Source organism: Cephus cinctus, unplaced genomic scaffold (genome assembly GCF_000341935.2).
Source record: "Cephus cinctus unplaced genomic scaffold, Ccin1 Ccin1_scaffold0230, whole genome shotgun sequence".
Lineage (NCBI taxonomy): Eukaryota > Metazoa > Arthropoda > Insecta > Hymenoptera > Cephidae > Cephus > Cephus cinctus.
Window position 1 is genome coordinate 1,031,543 of NW_014332946.1, and position 18,971 is coordinate 1,050,513.

At 38.2% G+C, this 18,971-nt stretch overlaps 2 protein-coding genes and 1 long non-coding RNA gene across 9 annotated transcripts in view; 2 read left to right on the plus strand and 1 right to left on the minus strand.

Annotated features, from left to right (window-relative positions):
* LOC107265709 (allatostatin-A receptor) overlaps positions 1–18,971 on the plus strand; it is a 59,073-nt gene that overhangs the window by 35,774 nt on the left and 4,328 nt on the right. The window contains exon 6 of one of the 5 annotated variants that reach the window (XM_025082827.1): positions 15,573–15,914. The exons of the other annotated variants lie outside the window; for them this stretch is intronic. The gene's annotated coding sequence lies outside the window, so the exon portion shown is untranslated. Of the gene's footprint in view, positions 1–15,572; positions 15,915–18,971 lie in introns of those variants that run through there. 5 annotated transcript variants of the gene reach the window in all.
* Positions 8,242–10,282, minus strand: LOC112494042. The gene is made up of 3 exons (XR_003059116.1): positions 9,997–10,282; positions 9,684–9,900; positions 8,242–9,572 (listed from the first exon to the last, which is right to left on the minus strand). It is a non-coding gene; the product is annotated as an uncharacterized LOC112494042 (long non-coding RNA).
* LOC112494039 lies at positions 10,352–18,927 on the plus strand. 3 transcript variants are annotated; one of them, XM_025082837.1, is made up of 2 exons: positions 10,352–10,536; positions 12,344–12,702. In XM_025082837.1, exons 1-2 carry the CDS (start codon positions 10,371–10,373, stop codon positions 12,484–12,486), a joined length of 309 nt encoding a protein of 102 aa, XP_024938605.1. In that variant the 5' UTR covers positions 10,352–10,370; the 3' UTR covers positions 12,487–12,702. The 3 variants fall into 3 exon arrangements, with proteins under 3 accessions (XP_024938605.1, XP_024938604.1, XP_024938606.1); XM_025082836.1 differs by lacking the exon at positions 12,344–12,702 and adding an exon at positions 10,634–11,376; XM_025082838.1 differs by lacking the exon at positions 12,344–12,702 and adding an exon at positions 18,771–18,927 and having other exon boundaries at positions 10,371–10,454.

Below are 18,971 nucleotides of genomic sequence, written 5' to 3' on the forward strand. Positions count from 1 at the left end.
AAAAAAAAAAAAAAAAAACTAAAAAAAATGTAACGAGAGAATCTACCGTTAGAAAGTAAAAAAAAATTGTTTCCCACTCGTGAATTTATTTGAAAATTATTTTATGTTAGACACGACGATCATTTGTTATTTATATTAAATTTTTTTATCTCATATCCACCTGCCGATTTAAATCTCCTTACGTTGAGCTATTTCGATCGTCTTATGGATGGACCCAAAAAAAAACTGAGGGAATGAGATGAAAATATTTATCATTGTCGATGGGGAAGGGGGAGGAGGGAGGATTTCCTTTGAAGTCGTACGATTTCATCTTTATTTTTTTTATCCTTCTTCTAAGATCTGGTCCTTTCTTTCTTTCTCTCTCTTTCGGCTCGTTTTGTAACAATAACTAAAATCCATGAAAAACGGATGGTCCATGGGGAGGATTGGTTTATCTAAATTTAACGAGATCGCACGTACTGAGATCCACTGAGATTTTTTTTTTATTGTTGGGTATCTCGAACTTCCTATTGAAGCTTACATAGTTTTTCTAGCAGCCGGCATAGCCCTCGCAGTCAGTTTTCCAGAAAACCGAAGAAAAAAACTGACATGGTCAGGTTCCCCAATTTCCACGGCGCGACGAGATTTTGGTCGGGCGACGAAGAAATAACGAAATTCAGAATATGAATTTAACCAGCTGACTCTTGGGCTGAGGTTCAAAACCGCCTTTGTCTGGCAGTCACGATTCTTATGGATAAGCAATTTTGTTTGAGGGAAATGAAAGGAATATCAGCCTGCTGACACGCGAAACGTATTACTGAATCGGAAACGAGTGTGTAAGGTACTTTTTGAATTTTCTTTTCAAACTTCGGATATACGAAAAAAAAACGAAGTTGAAACGTCTTCACTCTAGCGAAGATAATTTTCTTGGGCTTTGGGCCTATAAATTGGGGATATTTTTTCTTTCAAGAAAATCCAAGTTTTTAGCTTTTGGCCTTCACGTTATTTGGTAACACGTTTTTCTTTTTTTTCACGATTTTACACATTTTATTCCCAGGCGACAAATACTGACGTTGCTTCTGGATCAAGGAAGGCGTAGCACATTCGGAATATTTCTTATGGACTATATATATTTATATATACATATGTATGAAGTAACAATTGTTTAGTCTTTTTCAATACTTTCAGCAGGTTCCATTAGCCTTTTATATGTTCTCAGCTGTATTCAACTCCGAAGTGCGAAACAGTCCGGGCATACCTATTTCCGTGTTTCTGAAATAATAAGCAAAAAGCTAAAGTATTCCTGGCCCCACTTGAGTAACACGGTAATGGCGGAGACTCCGGCAGCCCGAAAGAGGATTCCTAAATAGCACGAAGGTGTTTATGGATACGGAAACACCATCAATCCGGTCGTATGTATTTTGCCACATAAATGGCACGTCATTCGTTTAATCTAATTAATCACCCGTGTATTTACAAAATAAAAAAATTTAATTTTATATCGTCCCTCATTACATTGTATACTTCGATGTCTCACCGAAGAATAATAAACCCTACAATGGTACACTTCCGCATGATCACCAAATGTAAACTGGGTGTTTTCCGTGGGACACCCAGTATATCGTTCTGGTATTGATTAAGTCTAATGACGAATTTTCGAGTTTATTAATCAGCATCTTTTCCTAGATATACGTAACCCTAGAAAACATTTTTTGGAAATAAAAAAATCCTCGAACTTGCCTTTACACTTGACAAGAGTAACGGAGTTTGATGTCAATTTGGAAAAAATTTTTGATAATCACAATATTTATAACGTATTCAAAATGCCAATCGAACAGGAATAAACGAACATGGCGAATGAAGCAAGAGTAAAATTTCGAGAAAAAAAATTAATACCGAAAACGATAAGTTGTGTGAAAATTTTTGGACCCGGATAACAATTAAATAAATTATTATGAAAATGGCTTTAAAATAATCTTATCCAATCCATTTATCGTGGCAACATTTGCCATTCTTCATAAATCCGTTTGTTTTTTCATCGCCCATCCACCTCGAGACAACCGGAGCAAATATTTTGACAACAGCCATGCAATTTTATGGTTCGCCGTCGGGACGCGGAGTCGCGAGATCCCAGTGGGAATAATAAACCGGAAGTTACTGGCGTTATACTTTAGAATAAATTACAGGATTATTACGAAAGAATAAGAAATTTTCATCGTGACATAAGTCGATCGATAATTATTAATTCAGTGTCCCGGATAGACTTCCGGTGTCTATAAAATTTTCTATAAAATCCTCGCGTCACTTAACTCCGCTTAACCATCGAAGAAACCAAGGAGACTGTTCAGTCTTGACGAGAAATCCCTTTAGTGTTTTTTTATTATCACGCTCTGACCTTTGACCCCAATGCGTTATATACCTTTCGCCATAAGCACCCCCACGAGATCCCATACGAAATCCTTCTAGAACAATACAAAATAATCTATGCTAAAGTAAGTATGGTAAATAAAACAGAACAAAAAGGATCCATCACTATAGCAATGATTATTCACAGATTCTCAAAAAGCGTCAAAAATGCAATAAGATACCAATTTCAATGGGAATTAAGAGTGCTTTTTAAGTCACTTGAGAATATCCCATTTCAGTATCTCAAAAAGCTCATACCCGGTCATTCCATTTATTCCCTTATATTTCAATGCTACGAAGGCAAGGGGTTACGAGGGGAGTGGCTGCTATGATTCAAAGATCTCTTAAACTATGCAATTAGCCGCCTTGATTTACATTTGACCTCTTCTACTTTATCTTCACCTTTCGCTCTTATCGCAAAATCCAATTTTGGATTTCATCGTCGTTTACCTGTTGTAAGGCTTTTTTTTCTTTTTTTTTTATGGTAAGTGATCAGAAGTGACTGCTCAAATAAAATGTCTGCCTCTAAGATTCCCCTGGGTAATCGATTTTACGCCCTGCCGAAGACATCAAAACGTCTTCCGGGCCTTTGACCGATACTTGACAGCAGCAAAGATACGATGAGAAAGTGAAATCTTTCGTATAATATAAAAATCTGTGTGCGATAATGTACTAGGATTTTACACAGTGGATAAAGATTTAGCGGTCAGCCAATATTAATTGTAATAAAATATATTATCGATATATTTTTATCGATGATAAAAATGACGTATCGTTATTTTTTTTTTGTAGATAGATATATTTTATGACTGGAACTTCATTTTTATTCACTTCTGTCTTTGTTTCCCGTATGGAAATTACCTATGGACTTATATAAATTATGTATGAACGCCATACGAATCGGCTGAGCATCCACTGGATTTATCCACTGAATTTCTTATAGGATGTATATTCATATGTCAGACCGTACCGGAGAATCGTGAAACAAATAATTTACCAAAACGCCATAGCTAAATGGGATATCGATGATAATTTCAGGCGGGAAATTTAAATACGATTATCGTAAATTTCAAACTGGATAAAACCAAGAAAGACTAAAAAATTGCTTTGCTGAACCTTGAGCTTTTTTTTTCAAATTCCTCGATCTTAAATCATTATTCAACGTGCCCAAGCGTCCTTAAAATTAATATCCAACGCCACGTGGTTATCGCATTGGTTATCTTACGTCATACAGTAACAAACGATTTTACGCTCCTTTACAAAGTAACTCGAGCAAACACACTTGCACGTTAAAGGAATCTGAAATTTTCGGTAAAATTTATTTTTATGTTACTAGAAATTTAAGTACGCATCCACGTTTTAGGGGAAAAAAATATGCATACATATTTTATATTATTCACATATCTAGAGCCACTGGAGCCCATGAGAGTAATCTTAAACTTTAATGGTACTTATTTCCAAACTATTCACAGCGTGTAAGCTTCATCTGAAATAACATTCATTTTTTTTTCTAATCCATTTTTTTCACTGTCTATATTTTATATGGCGGATCCTGCAGTACATTATCGATACGAACGACGTTCTCAGGCTGGGATCGAGCCTTGATTCTAGACTCGTTCGGTTGGTAGAAGAAGAAGATATTTTATTTGTCTTACGTTTTAGCTATGAAATAATAATGGGTCTGTTGTATAAAATGAAAACAAAAAACAAGGGATAGACGTAAATAACAAAGGGACGGGATGGGTTTCCACGTATTACGAGAGAAAAGCTCGTATCGGTTGAAGTCCTTACGTCGAGGTAGAAAAATATATAAATTTCAAGAAATTCCACGGCAAGGTATCGTCGAGGTATCGTCGATTCTTCGAAAATCGTAAAGAATGCAATGTTAGTCTTAAGGGATGTTTTTGCATTTTTACGATTTTCTTGTGCTCCTCTCTTGAAATTTTCCAAACGCCCTTCAGTAGTTATCTAGTGATGGTACGTAAGTCAGGAAAACGTATACAGGGGTGATTTTAATTGATAATTATATTAGACCCCGAGTGTATTGGTTAAGGGTGGTTTTTTTATTTTTCAAGTATGTACGAGACCCCTGAAAAATTAATTGGCAAATTTCGAGATAATTTCACGTAATCATAATTTTACAATGTCAAAAAATATTTATTCGTCGCGATTATTTTTTTTCGTTATTTCCAAAATTTTATGACAAAAAAAATACACGATGTACCATTCGACAATTATTGAATTAGAATCGAAAAAGAAAATTTTTCGAGAATAATGATTAATGAGAAAATATATGGCAAAGGGAAAGAATGCTTCAGATATTGGAATAGCGTCTAGTACGTGATTAAGGAATATGCTTGTAATTAGTAACTTTCGTCTGATTGGACATTGAAAAAAAAAAGGTAGAATCCAGAAATCGTTTTTCACAATGTATTATGATAACTTTCTAAACTTATCGAAATCCCCGTGTAACTTATGAATATTTAAACTCGTTAATCCAAATTCGATTTACAATCTCTCTCTCTCTCTCTCTCTGAATTTTTCTCACGTTATAATACGTCTGCCTTAATCACCCAATTCTCAATAGGCTAATTACAAGAAACTTCGTAAGAATTTCGGAATGCCTAAGCTTCGGCAAAGAATCGCACGGAAGTCCCGAGATTCCCGTTAATCCTTCGAAATAAATATTTGTCATAAATAGATATTGCCAAGATTCCACGATTCCCGAAAAAAAAAAAAACGATGTAGGCTTACTCAACGAAAATACATTTCATTAAGTTCCCGTAGTCGCTTGTGCTTCTAAAATATTTGTACGGTCAAGAGAGACGAAGAAAGAGACAAAGGTTGGGTAGTCGACGTAGGAGGACAACGTAGTCGAATAAAAGGGCGTCTAAGAATAAAGAAACTTTGAAGGATCAATCCCTACGAGATCGGGAAGGTAGGGTACAGGAGGTCCCTGTGTGTACCTACAAGGGAAGCTTCCATGGGGCGCGTATAGCAAAAGAAAAGAAAAAAAAAAGGAAAGCAAACTTGCCGCTGGAACTTTTTTTCTAAATGTTTATCGTAGGTTGTACAGCAGGTAGTTTGGTGTAACGGAACTTCCTGCAGAGGGCAGTTAAGTCCTGAAACCGATGGGTTTCACCCTGGAAAACCGACCCTGGATAGAATGGTTTCCTCGAGTTCATAGGAATTAAATAGAACTTTCTGTGGATCGCGGAGGTCAGAGGTGAAAATACAATAAAGTGACAAGTCGAATAATTAATTTCAGTAAGAAATTTTCAGCAGTCGTGAAATTAATTTGAAAATTCACTTTGGCCCGCCAAAGCGTTTTCCCGCGATTTCTTCGCTCCTTTACGTTGATACGTTTATAAATATGTATATATAAATGAGAACTAACCTCACGTTGCCTTTCGTTAACCGAGCACCGCGAAAGTTCGTTACTACGAATTCCGTGGGAAAATTGCAATTATCCTTTTAATGAGATTTCTTGAAGCCATCGGTCGGCCGAATAAGATTCTCGCACGAAATGTCGCGAAACGAGTAAACGAAGATTCCGTGAAAATTAATGAAAATCATATAATCGCTCCGTAACGCTATGGTATTTAGAGGCACTGTACGATTAACATAGAAATATTCTTGACTACCAGACGCTGGCATTTCTTCACGGAGAAAGTTTCAGGGAGAATGCGAAATAATCACGACCCGGAGGTCATGGTATTAAGTCTCATTTGCATGAAAACTACCTCGGGAGTTTTAGATCTGCATCAACTTAAAAAAAAAAAAAAAAAAAAATGAAAATTTACAATAACCCATCCTTCTTCATATTCAAATAGCGTCTCGAAATCTTTTACTCGGCCGTTTTCCTTGGCAATTTTCAAATTGATTGTCCACGTAGATATACCTGGCGGATAAATATTATCTTGCTTTAATTATCATTCATTTAAATTCATACCTGCATACAGTATTTTTCCTAACGATAATAACCCGTATAAAAGTTATTTCCAAAAAGTTAAAAATTCATTTAATCCAGCTTAAAATATTCCCAGCATACCTTGCAGCTGCTATCCATATACTCCGGTGCATCGAATATGTCAGAAGAAGGTGTCAGGCATACATATATATTATTACGATTAGTCTTCATACGTCGATAAAGCCTTAAATTTCTTGACATACGCGTGAATACGCCTTTAATGTTATTAATTGCACCTGTGATTCGACGAAAATGGACGCTGATGAATCTAAAAAAAAAATTCTTATTAAGACTGGCATATATTTTTTTTTTCAAAACTGCTACGCTACATACAAATTCAAATCCGTAGATCAGTAGCACAAAAGGATAGAGATCCATCGTGAAGCTTGTACAGGGTGTTCCGAAACTACCTGACCCGGTGGGTATGGCGGTGTTCGGGAGGCTTCACCGATCACGAAAATGACCTTCCTTTTATCCGGAAGGTCATAGTTTTTAAATGGGAACAGGTCAAAGTTGACCAATCAGAGGGAGGCGTCAAGAGAAACGTAGGCACCTGCGAACTCTGAGTTTTCTTCCCTCGCTTTTGTTTCTCGGTAGCTTGTTTCTTGTTTCCCATAGGCATGTCTTCGGCTGACGTCATCCTGCCCGAAGCCACCGAGAAACAAAAGCGAGGGAAGAAAACTCAGAGTTCGCAGGTGCCTACGTTTCTCTTGACGCCTCCCTCTGATTGGTCAACTTTGACCTGTTCCCATTTAAAAACTATGACCTTCCGGATAAAAGGAAGGTCATTTTCGTGATCGGTGAAGCCTCCCGAACACCGCCATACCCACCGGGTCAGGTAGTTTCGGAAGAGCTTCCGAACAAAAGGAAGGTCATTTTCGTGGTCAGTGAAGCCTCTCGAACACCGCCATACCCACCGGATCAGGTAGTTTCGGAACACCCTGTATATGGGAGGATCCTGTGTCAAAGGACAAATTTGGTCTGACATCTATATCCAGTGATAACCCAAGCATATAGCCTGTAGAGATAAGAGCATTGCCATTGCCATTGCCAAAGAGGAAACGGAGACTGGACTATTCAGAAATTCCTAGTTAATCCAATGGGATGCACTGCTTTGAAATTTGACAAAGAGTTTGTCGATAGGATAGGTTAGGTATATATATATCGAAAAGGAAAAGGTTGTTAGTCAAGATTCCGTGAGGGATGATACGCTTTTGGATGGATACGCTTAGTGTCTATATATATAAGATATACTGTAGTGTTTGTGTGTGTGTGTGTGTGTGTATATATATATATAGCAAGGCTGGTGCGCCCTTAGAATATGTAGGCGGAGAATCACTATTCGTAGCAGATAGATTAGTCAGTGGTGGCAGCACTGGAGTGTTTGTTCAGGAAATTGAATTATCCGTTCACCACTGCGACCTGCTTGACTGCCGGTTTCACAAGCTGTCAACTACCCAGCCACTCTAGCCAACCCTTAAGCAGCCCATCCGATCGTATCCCATAGATACTTTTGGTCCTGGATCCAGGTTCGTATTAGAATTCGCTAACGTGGTAATCGGAGTATTTGATAAGATTTTTCAAATTTGACCCTTCGGAAGGGACCGGGTTTTCGGTGCTTTTCTTGCGATTTCCGTGACTCTTTTTCGGGATTGGAAGGCAGCCATAAAAATGAGATCACTGAAAGGAAAACAGAGGTGACGTTAGACTGTAGGAAAAATTTTCAAAATTTTTCTATTCATCGGCACAGACTGAATTGGTGGTGATTTTCTTTCGTGTTTAATTACAAGGGTGTCTGTTTGTTTTGGCCCGGATGAGTTTGATAACTTAATAATTAATGTGGTAATTAATGAAGAGCGATGAAAATACTTTATTAAAAAGGGACGAGTCGATCACGACTTTTTTTTGGATTAATTGTTAATTTATTTCGTACAGCGAAATTCGATTATGGAACCATTCAGCTGGGGGGTAATGTCTATCTGAATGCAACCCCTAACTTTGAATCCGGCGAGGAACCCATTACGCGCCATAAACTTCCTGCAATTTGCTCTCATAAACCAGATTAGAATGTTCATCCCCTTCTATCTTTTTCCTTTTTGATGCTTTGCCAGTTTTCCAAGAAGCGTGGTAAAAATAGTCTTCCTTACTTGGCGTCCTTTCTGGTTTTCCCAATCCCAAGTAACAGCTGACAGATATTGAATTCATGATTTGACGTGATCCTTTCACATTTTATGTCCTTTATTAGCTCTGCTCAGCCTATCCGTCTTTCTCGTTTCACTCTTCATCTAGTTTTTTCCTTGAAAGAATCCTCTCGCGATACATAGTTCCATAACGAGGATCCCTAACTCCAATGTGGATAGTTGAACGAAAAAGTATATACGGGGTGTCCAGAAATTAACGCATATGATTATCATCCCGATATTCCTCATACAAAACTAAGTCAAAAAGTCCTTAATTATTTTTTTGTGTTGTGTCTTATTAACAAGTTATTAAGAATTATAATTAGCCAATCAGAAATGAGATTATGCTTAGTACACATTAACGAATAGTTTGAGCGAATTCACAATACGCGGCGTTAACTTTGGTATGTGACGAATGAGTAATATGAAAATTTAAAGCACACCACAATTACTTTTTAATAGAGCATCATGCGCAAAAATGGTACAGGACATTTAGACTCAGTTTTTGACCAGGTGTAGCGCTATACTAACCATAGGCGGCACTTTCTGGACACCCTGTATAGCTAAATTCGAAGGCATCTTAGGTCGTGTAAATCCTTCGGTTTCTATAGATAGAAACTCGACAGAACTCACAGAAATAAATCAGATAATATATTTTCATTATACTATATTATAAGAATCAGAAAAAATATCCATTAATTTCTACCACAGGATGCTAGATCTGAATTATCGCGTATAAGCAACTTTTTGGAAATACTCGTATTTTTACTTATCGATATTTCTCGGATCCTTATACCTATAGGCACGCGATACCTGTTTATATTTTTTTTTTTAAAACAAGTAAAATTCTCTGTAATCATATTTTCCAATTTTTCATATTACATTTTTGTTTGCTTATCCAGTTACAGATAGTATCGCTATCCCATATAAATCAAAGATTTTCATTCAAAGCCATTTAAAGTTACATTCGTATCATAAACAATTTTATTTCCTTTTGATCAGATTGAAAACTCGTCCATTGATTTTGTAAAACTTCCCTAGAAAATGATTACGGCATGTGACGTAATAGTAATAAACCAATACGTATCATAACCAATCTATCGATCGTTTATCATGCTAAATATAATTATTAGTATCAGTGATATTACTTGCCATATTGAGATTCCCATGGTGCTCGGTACGTGTCAATTTCCTTGTGGAAGATCAATGGTACAATTTCATATATTTTAGTGGCACGTCATCAATGTTAAAACCTAGATTTGAATTAAGTAGTCAGAATCCTTCGAGAAAGATCCGTACGTCGTACGGTCAATATGTCTTGGTAATTAGTTTGATCAGCTAACAAATTGTCCCTGTCGCCCGATACTTTTAATGAAGATAAACAACAAAGAATTGTATTATTCCGTAAGCTACAGTATATCCTACAGAGTAATACCAGATGAATTTGAGACATGCAATTACCTGCGAGGATGAAACATGTGCATATAAAGTTGATCCATGACGTCGATATATTTATTTGACAGATCGAAAACAATACAGCCGTTACGAAGGATACATACGTTTGGTATTACACAATTTACATATTATTTTTCTACTTTAGCATATATTTCCTTATTTTATGGTAAAACACGTGTCATTTTCCAAGTACTGCATTGCTTGCAAACTGTCGTAAAAGCACCACTAAACGTATGGAACAATTTTATAAGACCAACCTGGCGGTCTGTTGACAAGAAGGTCGAGCTAATGTTTCACTATGACAAAGTTGGGCATCGCTACGCAAGATGTCGCCACGGTAGATTCCGAATGACTGCTATGGTAAATCGAAGCCAAATACGATGGAAACGAAGTGCGAGGTTAAAACGACGGTCGGGATAGATTTATTTAAAAGTAAATTTCAACGACTCTCAAATGTTTATATCGTGAGTTTAATTGATACTCTTCAACTGCCCGAATTATTTATACCGTGGAAGCTCCAGGAAATTGATGATCCACGAAACGCAAGTAAGTTCAAGGGAACGGCTATAAACGGGATAGTATGCATAGACGAGACTACTACGGTAGAGCGAGTATCTAGTTAACGACAATTAATCTTGATTAGCATTGATCGATAACTGGGGCATCAATCGAGCACCCTCACACAGAACAACCCCCTTTCCCTATCAGCATATCAAGCTACCAGTGAAATACCTAAAGAGAAGCTTAGCTCTCTTCCTCGGCTCTTTTCTCCGTCTCTTTCTCTCACAGGGACCGAGGAACAATGAACCATTGATTGCAAAGAATGGGAGCAAGCAAGAGAGGAAATATATAGATCGAAAGCAAACCCTTAAGAATACCGAAGTGGTTAAGTACCTAGATAGACAGATGGCCTGCTGCTACTATTTCAAGCTTGAAATACGATGTTACTTTCAATGGATGAAAAATTTCAAATCCAATTCCTGACGCAGATTAACCAACGACAGGAAACGTGTATTCTCAAATAAATCTCGTGCCTTGGTTAGCCTGCTTGATAACTAATAGATGCCAGCGATCAAAGTCAAGATTTTTCCTACACGTCACTTGACGTATACGTCGTACGACGTAACGTTCCATCAACGTCCTACGTTTTTGGTTGACAAAAACGTGTGTGGTAACGATTACTTGGCAGTGGACTGGAGCAGTATGAAATTTCAATTAATGCGACTTCGAGGCACTGTATTCCCAGTGATCGATGAGCTCGAATTGATCTAGTAAAATATTGATCTAGTAAAATAAATGATATCACTTTTTTTTTCTTCAATTCAATTTAAATGCATCAGGGAGATCCCATGAGGATATAGATCCCGGAGAGGAAGTCACCGAGTGACACGGAGTTACCTATTGTATCAACTGGATCGATGCTGAATAAAATTCTGGAAAAATTAAAATAGAAAAAATAATCTGCGAGTGTACTAGACACGTGTAAAATCAAAAATTGAAATTTTGACATATTTTTACGAATTTTAATTTATTTTTTCAACGCGGGATTGCTGGTACAGTCTCTTGGGCACATTTATATTGATTACAGAAAAGACAAAAAAAATATTCAGAATTTTTCGAAACTTCAATCACGTATAGTAATGCTACGACAAGAATAAAAATCACTGTTAAGGAATGAAGTTAAATTTCGAAATGATATTCAGTCTTGATTTTAGGATTTCACTTTTCTCTCTCTCTCTCTCCCACTTTGTTTCCACCCGTTGAATCTCTCTCTCATACTCATCGCTGCAATCCCAATGAAATTCCTGGATGTCTCTCTTCCCCACGAACAAGGATTTCCTATTACATTTATCAGAGCAATATTAAATTTCACTTCACCCCCACATTTCCCCATGAAATTTTAATTGAACAACCCCTTCTCGCTCCCTTCGCCATTTAATTCCAAAAATTCGAAATCGAGACAAAAGTGTCTCCCAACAAGGCGCATTAACACTTTTCCGCCTGTCCTCATTGTCTACCAGAATTTCGAACATCCATTTCGTCTCCGGTAGCACAAATCAGGCCTCAAACGTATCACCCAGAGACAAGAAGGAGATTTATACACACGCGGGAGACTTTGATATCAGATCCCGAGGAGATCGATCCCCGGGAATCTCTCTGTCGTAATTCAAAGCTTGAAATTGTATTATAAGACGTGGCCAGACAATTGGCGAATCCAAACAAATCGAAATATTCCACACGTAAGACCCGCGCGCATGAAAATCGTCGACTAAAATATTCAAACTTCCCGCCTTTAAATTATTACCCGTCCGTATGTTAATTTCTGTAAATCATTGCACAACCCTCGTTCCAGCATTTGCCCAGCAAGAAAAAGAATATTATTCCACCTCATTTCTCAAGCACATTGACATGCACGACTCTATCCTCCATAATACAAGAATTCAGTGTATCCAACGTGAGAGCATTGCATCCTCGAATAAACAAGACAAAGTGTGAACAGGAAGATCCCTTAACACGGACTAACACATGCAATGTCACGGCTCCTAATCCAGGACTAAGCCTCTACCACAGTAATCCTGTATTTAAATCCTGCATCGCACCGGCAAACAAATATCCTTTGGTTGTTTTGGCGCGGTGCTGCCAACCTAACCTAACCCAACCCAACGGGGACGCGTCAACGAGCTCATTTGCGTCTCTTGCATGGTCGTTACCCTACCGCTGGACAATGTTAATTAGAAGGGCGGCCTCGATTGAAAATAACGGGATCGATTTTATTAGGGTGCGGCCATCTTGACTTTCAAAGAGAAAGAAAAGTGAGAGAAGCTAAGTAACGTAAAAAGACTTTCGTTAGTCACGTGACCTCGGAGCGAAAGGGAACGACCTGAAGTTCCATCCCACGAATGTCCTGATACAGATGGCGACAATGATGACGTGGAGGAGCAAGTCGTTCTGGAAAACAACGAGGCGAGTGGCTGTTATTAGGGTGCGGCCATCTTGATTTTCAAAGAGAAAGAGAAAGGAGGCTAAATAACGTAAAAAGACTTTGGTTAGTCACGTGACCTTGGCGCGCGAAAGGGAACGACCTGAAGTTGCATCCCACGAATGTCCTGATACAGATGGCGACGGGGATGTCGTGGAGGAGAAAGTCGCTCTGGAAAATAACGAGGCGAGTGGCTGCCGTAAATTATTCCTTTATGGCACTGCGACCCCTTAATGGCAGTTAACACCGTCAAGCTTGGCCGATCGTTTAAACACTCGAGAGCTTTAATGCGCTCGTCTCTGACGTGAAGTGAGTTGGGAACCGGAAGAAGCTTAAAGTTCTAGTCCAGGTGGGTTTACTCTTTCGCAGACCCTTATACGTGGGCTGCTCCCAACGGGGGGACCTTCCCGTGACTATTTCAGTGTCAGACGAGTACCGACCACGTGGCTGTCTGAAAAAAACGAGACAAAGGGTAAAGCTCCAATTCCGGGTAAAAGCTCGCGCTCCTGGTACGTCGCCAGAAAATTGGTCTTCTCTGCGAGATTTTCTCGAAGATCGATGTACCCTTGCGCGATGTTATATTTTTAGGGTGGAACCTGACTAGAGACTCTCTTCTCTACGAATTTCAACCCCTTTTATATACCGACACAAATCCTGCCAATTTTTTTATTTCCATTTTCTCGTTCACGATCCCCTTTTTTCTTTCTTGCCGTATCTTAAGCCTGACCAACGGCAATGGTATTTTTGTCTGTGTTGCCAAAATGTGGCTTCTCTCCAAAACTGCCGTTATTTTCTGATCGTGCAAAAAAAATCCAGAGATATTACTCGGAAAGTATAGAAGCAAAGTCTCCTTTGAATTTTTTTACATCGAAACTTCTTGGACCCCCCTCAAGATATTTTTGGGTAGGTCTGACACTGTACCGGTACGTCTGATCATACCTGTACGCTTTCTACTTGGAACAGACACGGTGCCTGCCACATGGATTTTCAGCATCCCGGTTTATCTGGGCACAGCCTGGGTTCCAAGTATTATGTTCATCTTGAAAACTCGTAATAAGGTTCCTTTGACAAATAAAATGTGTACAAAAGTTATATTTGAAAATTAATATACATATTTAAATTTTAAAAATTATTTAATTACCACGCTCGCTCGTTTATCTTCGCATGACGAATATTTTCCTTAAATTTATTAATAATTCTGTCAATGATGACGTCGGCTGATTTTCTTACTCGCCCCACCCCTCACTTCGACTCAGACCCCCCCAAATCTTAATACCTGTGGGCGCTCTTCATCTCCGAAAAACACGAGGTCGTCTCAGATAACGAGACCTGAAATTCTCAAGAGAAATCTTGAATTCCGCGATTACTGCCCCTGGCATTATTACTTTTATACACAGAAATTATTAATTCACAAACAAAAACAATTCTAGGTAAGTCGAAATCGAGCCACGAAAATCTTTAGCTTTATTGTACCCTGAAGGGTATACAGTGGTGCCACCTACACTGATCCTATTGAAAATACCAACCCTCAAGTTTAATACCGTCTTTGTGGACTACGTTGAAGCGAGAATAATGGCTCCGTAATGAACGGAAAAGAAAAACAATTTACATAACGTTAATAAAGAGGAGTCTCAATAATTTCCACGCGACCAGCCTCTATAAAACCTCTGAAAAAATGTCCCGATCTGCGTGAAATATTTAATTGTCCTTGTCTAAGATTTTCGATAATTTTCTTAGCCCAGAAAAAAAGAAAAACGAGTCCGTACGGATGATCCGAAATTCTTACGGGATTTCTACGAACCTACCCCAGGACTCGTATTAAGTTTCAGCCCTTAGACTTGTATTTACTTTTTCGATCGATCCTACAAAATCAACGGTAGATACGTATACGCTATACGAATACGTAGGAAAGAGAAGACATTATTTTTTAAACCTACCTTCGACTCTTGGAACTACAAAGTCACTCCTTGACTTCAGTGTTTAACACTGAACCTACCGACAATTTTGTATATATCCATTTTTAGCTTTCAAAGGGTCAAATTGACCCTTTGAAAGTTGGACAGCGAGGAATCCTGTAATTTGGGTTATTTAAAAGCACTGCCAAAACAGCGTCCGAGTTAGTCGAGTTGTCCGGCGCTGTCAGAGGATCGAAAAGAATATCCGAGGACAAATATTAGTCACTTGGAAAAAACAAGGGGCGGGCATATACGTTTCCACTTGCCACACCCGATATGACGAGCTTTATTTACTCGGCCTACTGCAAATAGCTGCGAATACCCTTTTGAAACTTACCACTAAGCCGGACTCTGGTAGAATTATTTTTCATTCACGATTTTTATAAAGCGTACCACATTTTTTTTACCCAAATTTAATACAGACGTAAACTATATATCGTTTCGAAGAATATATTTTCTATAGGTTAGGTCAGGTTAGACGTGATATATTTTTTAAATTACTCTAAACCCATTGTTTTCATAAGGATCCTGTCTTGTTCCACTTTCCCTTATCTTACGTATGCAATATATGTATGTATATATATGTATAACAAGGATCCTAGTCTCGCAATTTTTTATTGAATTTAATGTTTGACGTTTAAATATAGAACGAGTGGGATGGCCCGTTATCGAACAGGGGCGACATCTTCTCAAAACCGAATGGTTGGATGTCAAGTAGGATGAAGGATGCTTCTAGAACAAACGTCAAATTCAAACTCCAGGAATATGATCAAAGCCGCCTAATGGAATATGGCACGAACCTAGTCCTCATTGAATATACTAAACGTCAAGTACGTTTAAGAGATTCAATTAGAGTTTGGCTTAAGCATCGATTATCAAAGAGTTATCCTGTGTTGATTCACGACAAGGAATATATAGAGAGTCATTTCTGACAACATGGCAAAGTTTATCGATCTTAATACAGGGTGGACCACGGAGCGTGATCAGTAGAGATTACTTTGTTATTAGCAGTCCGATCGAAAATGTTTTTATCAGCTTTTGCATGGTTTCAAGAGAGCTTTAACGTGATAGTGAAAAATTACTGGTCAACTCTTTTTTTTAAGGTTTTTTCAAGGTTACCTTGAACTTTTTGCAACTGAACATATAATTTTTTACGCCTGTCTGTTAGAAGATTTCAAGACGAATCCGGCACATGTAAGGACATGACATTTTTTCATCTGGTTCGAAAGAAAATTAAAAAACTAAATACTCCTTATCACAAGGAGAATCACAGCTACGCCGTTATACGCATCCATTCTGTCGTCTTCAGTCGCCATCAGTGTAGAGGAGAGGCCATAAAGAATGCAAAACAATCTTTCGTTCACCGTCTACGCGAGTGCATTGCACCTCGTGGACACCATTTTGAACATCGCCACAATTAAGATTCGTAAGTTTTGACTTGTCAACAACATTGGTTGCGTAATAACGGCGTAGCTGTGATTCTCCTTGTGATAAGGAGTATTTAGTTTTTTAATTTTCTTTCGAACCAGATGAAAAAAATTGGTTGCGTAATAACGGCGTAGCTGTGATTCTCCTTGTGATACAAAGTTTTTTAATTTTCTTTCGAACCGGATGAAAAAAATATCATGTCCTTACATGTGCCGAATTCGTCTTGAAATCCTCTAACAGACAGGCGTAAAAAAATTGTATGTTCAGTTGCAAAAAATTCAAGGTAACCTTGAAAAAACATTAAAAAAAGAGTTAAACAGTAATTTTTCACTATCACGTTAAAGCTCTCTTGAAACCATGCAAAAGCTGATAAAAACATTTTCGATCGGACTGCTAATAACAAAGTAATCTCTACTGATCACGCTCCGTGGTCCACCCTGTATATGCCGAACAGTAACGAAAAGTCATTTCGTTATGATACTTAGGTGTATTCATCAATTTTCATGTAACGGGTGGCGATATTTTAAATTCTCCTTGAGCTTGGTCGCGATACCGTATACCCTTTGATATACGAAGTGCGCAGGGACTATAGTATTACCTATACAGGGTGTTCGTTATAAAACGCACTATAGTAACACTATTACGTTCCTTTTCAAATTCTGATGAATACGTGTATTTTCATTTTTTATTTCATATATCAAAATTTCTAGATAATCAAGGTCGAAGTTGCAGTAACGCGACCAATCAGAACGCGTTTAAACGGAGCGTACATGACATCGCGAGTCAGCCCACAAGGCCTGCTTACACTAGGCCGATAACACTAAGAGTATCGTCGTTGTGTCCCTGTTTATCTGCATGTAATTGAGTAAGATACAAGAGACGATACTCTTAGTGTTATTGGCCTAGTATAAGCAGGCCTTGCGGGCTGGCTCGTGACGTCATCTACGCTCCGTTTAAACGCGTTCTGATTGGTCGCGTTACTGCAACTTCAACCTTGATTATCTAGAAATTTTGATATATGAAATAAAAAATGAAAATACACGTATTCATCAGAATTTGAAAAGGAACGTAATAGTGTTACTATAGTGCGTTTTATAACGAACACCCTGTATAGGTAATACTATAGTCCCTGCGCACTTCGTATATCAAAGGGTATACGGTATCGCGACCAAGCTCAAGGAGAATTTAAAACATGTATAGGTATAGGACTATGACAATAGGTATAGGACTATAGGACAATATATACATATATAGGTATAGGACTATGATATAAGAAAAAAAAACAGATCTAATAAAATCGCATTCCTGTAATAGATTGTATATTTTTTGTTGCTAAGCAGACCGAACGTCCGGCGTCGTTGGCGTCGCGTGTTTGCGATACACAATGTCACATTAAGGAGTCAGTTTCGTAAAATAATGAGGTTTCGCGTTACGTCGACCCTGCTTAGCCATTATTTCCCATAATTTCACGTTCGCACGTGTGAACGCCCTTTTACATGCTCGAACGCCGTGTTCGCTTATCTGCCTGTGTCGCTATAAATAAAAAGAGGAATATTAAAAAAATACGAACAAGAGAGTAAGATAATAGAGAGTGACGGGGGGGAGGGGGGTGGTGGGAGGGAGAAGAAGTTAGCGATTTCGGCCACGAGATTATCCCCTGCGGTAAAACGGGAACTGAAGGGTGGCTGGGAATTCATATAAAAAAAAGGGAGATAGAAAAAAAATGGGGAAACTAATTTTTTTTTTTAATTAATCGCGACCCGTCGAAAATTTATAATTCGCTTTATAGCGCGATTAATTCCAATGGCTGTTGCAGGCGCGTTATAAAAAAATAATAAAGTGCCCGACGAGCACTAAAAAAAAAAGTTTATACCGTTAACGTTCGAGTATATCCAACGGTTGGTAGTGGCAGTTCGATCTATAAGAAATACATACATACATACCTGGCTTACGTGGCTATATTATTTCCTATAAAAATCGATCAGTATGGGAAACCGAGCGAGAGCCGATAAAATTTCCTGAAAAGCTTCTGCTTGGTTAACGTAACCAATCTAAAGAAAAATCCGAAGGTACACGCGAGACGGGAAAATATTTTAAATCGATAATAAGTCAATTATTTTTTTTTTATTTTTATTAAGTTGTTAAAATTTCAATAAACGCGAAAATTGCCCTCGATTGACTTTCGAGAATTTTCGTGCTTCCATCACGATCCCAGATCGATTTCGCAAACAAGACTCATCTCACGTTTACTTTCTTTATCTTTATCAATCTATCTGTTTATCCATCTCTCGAACGTGCTCTCTTCTTACTCACAAATCTTTTCAGCATCCCTTTTCATCCCCAATCCACTCTAGGATTGTTCACTGGTCGTTCGTCTCAAGATGATGAAGATTAAAGGACGTTTTACCGTGTTGCAGTCACGTGGTATGACTTTGGCTAGACTGAGCGACACCAGCGCCACAGGATCGGCGACTTGGGTAACTAATTGTTTGCGAAAGTTACCATACAGCGCCGTTGACATGATTAAATACCTAGAAAGTCCCTAGATACGCTTAAGCGCGTAACGACTTTATTGTAGGGCAGTTTTTTATTTTCCTTCGATTGAAAATCGATTTTAC

What these genes read in the sequence shown, in the direction of transcription:
- LOC112494039 (XM_025082836.1), top strand. Translation starts at nt 10,371, where the DNA reads ATGGAAACGAAGTGCGAGGTTAAAACGACGGTCGGGATAGATTTATTT. An exon ending in TGATGATCCACGAAACGCAA is followed by an intron (nt 10,537 to 10,633) that starts GTAAGTTCAAGG and finishes AATCTTGATTAG; the next exon opens with CATTGATCGATAACTGGGGC.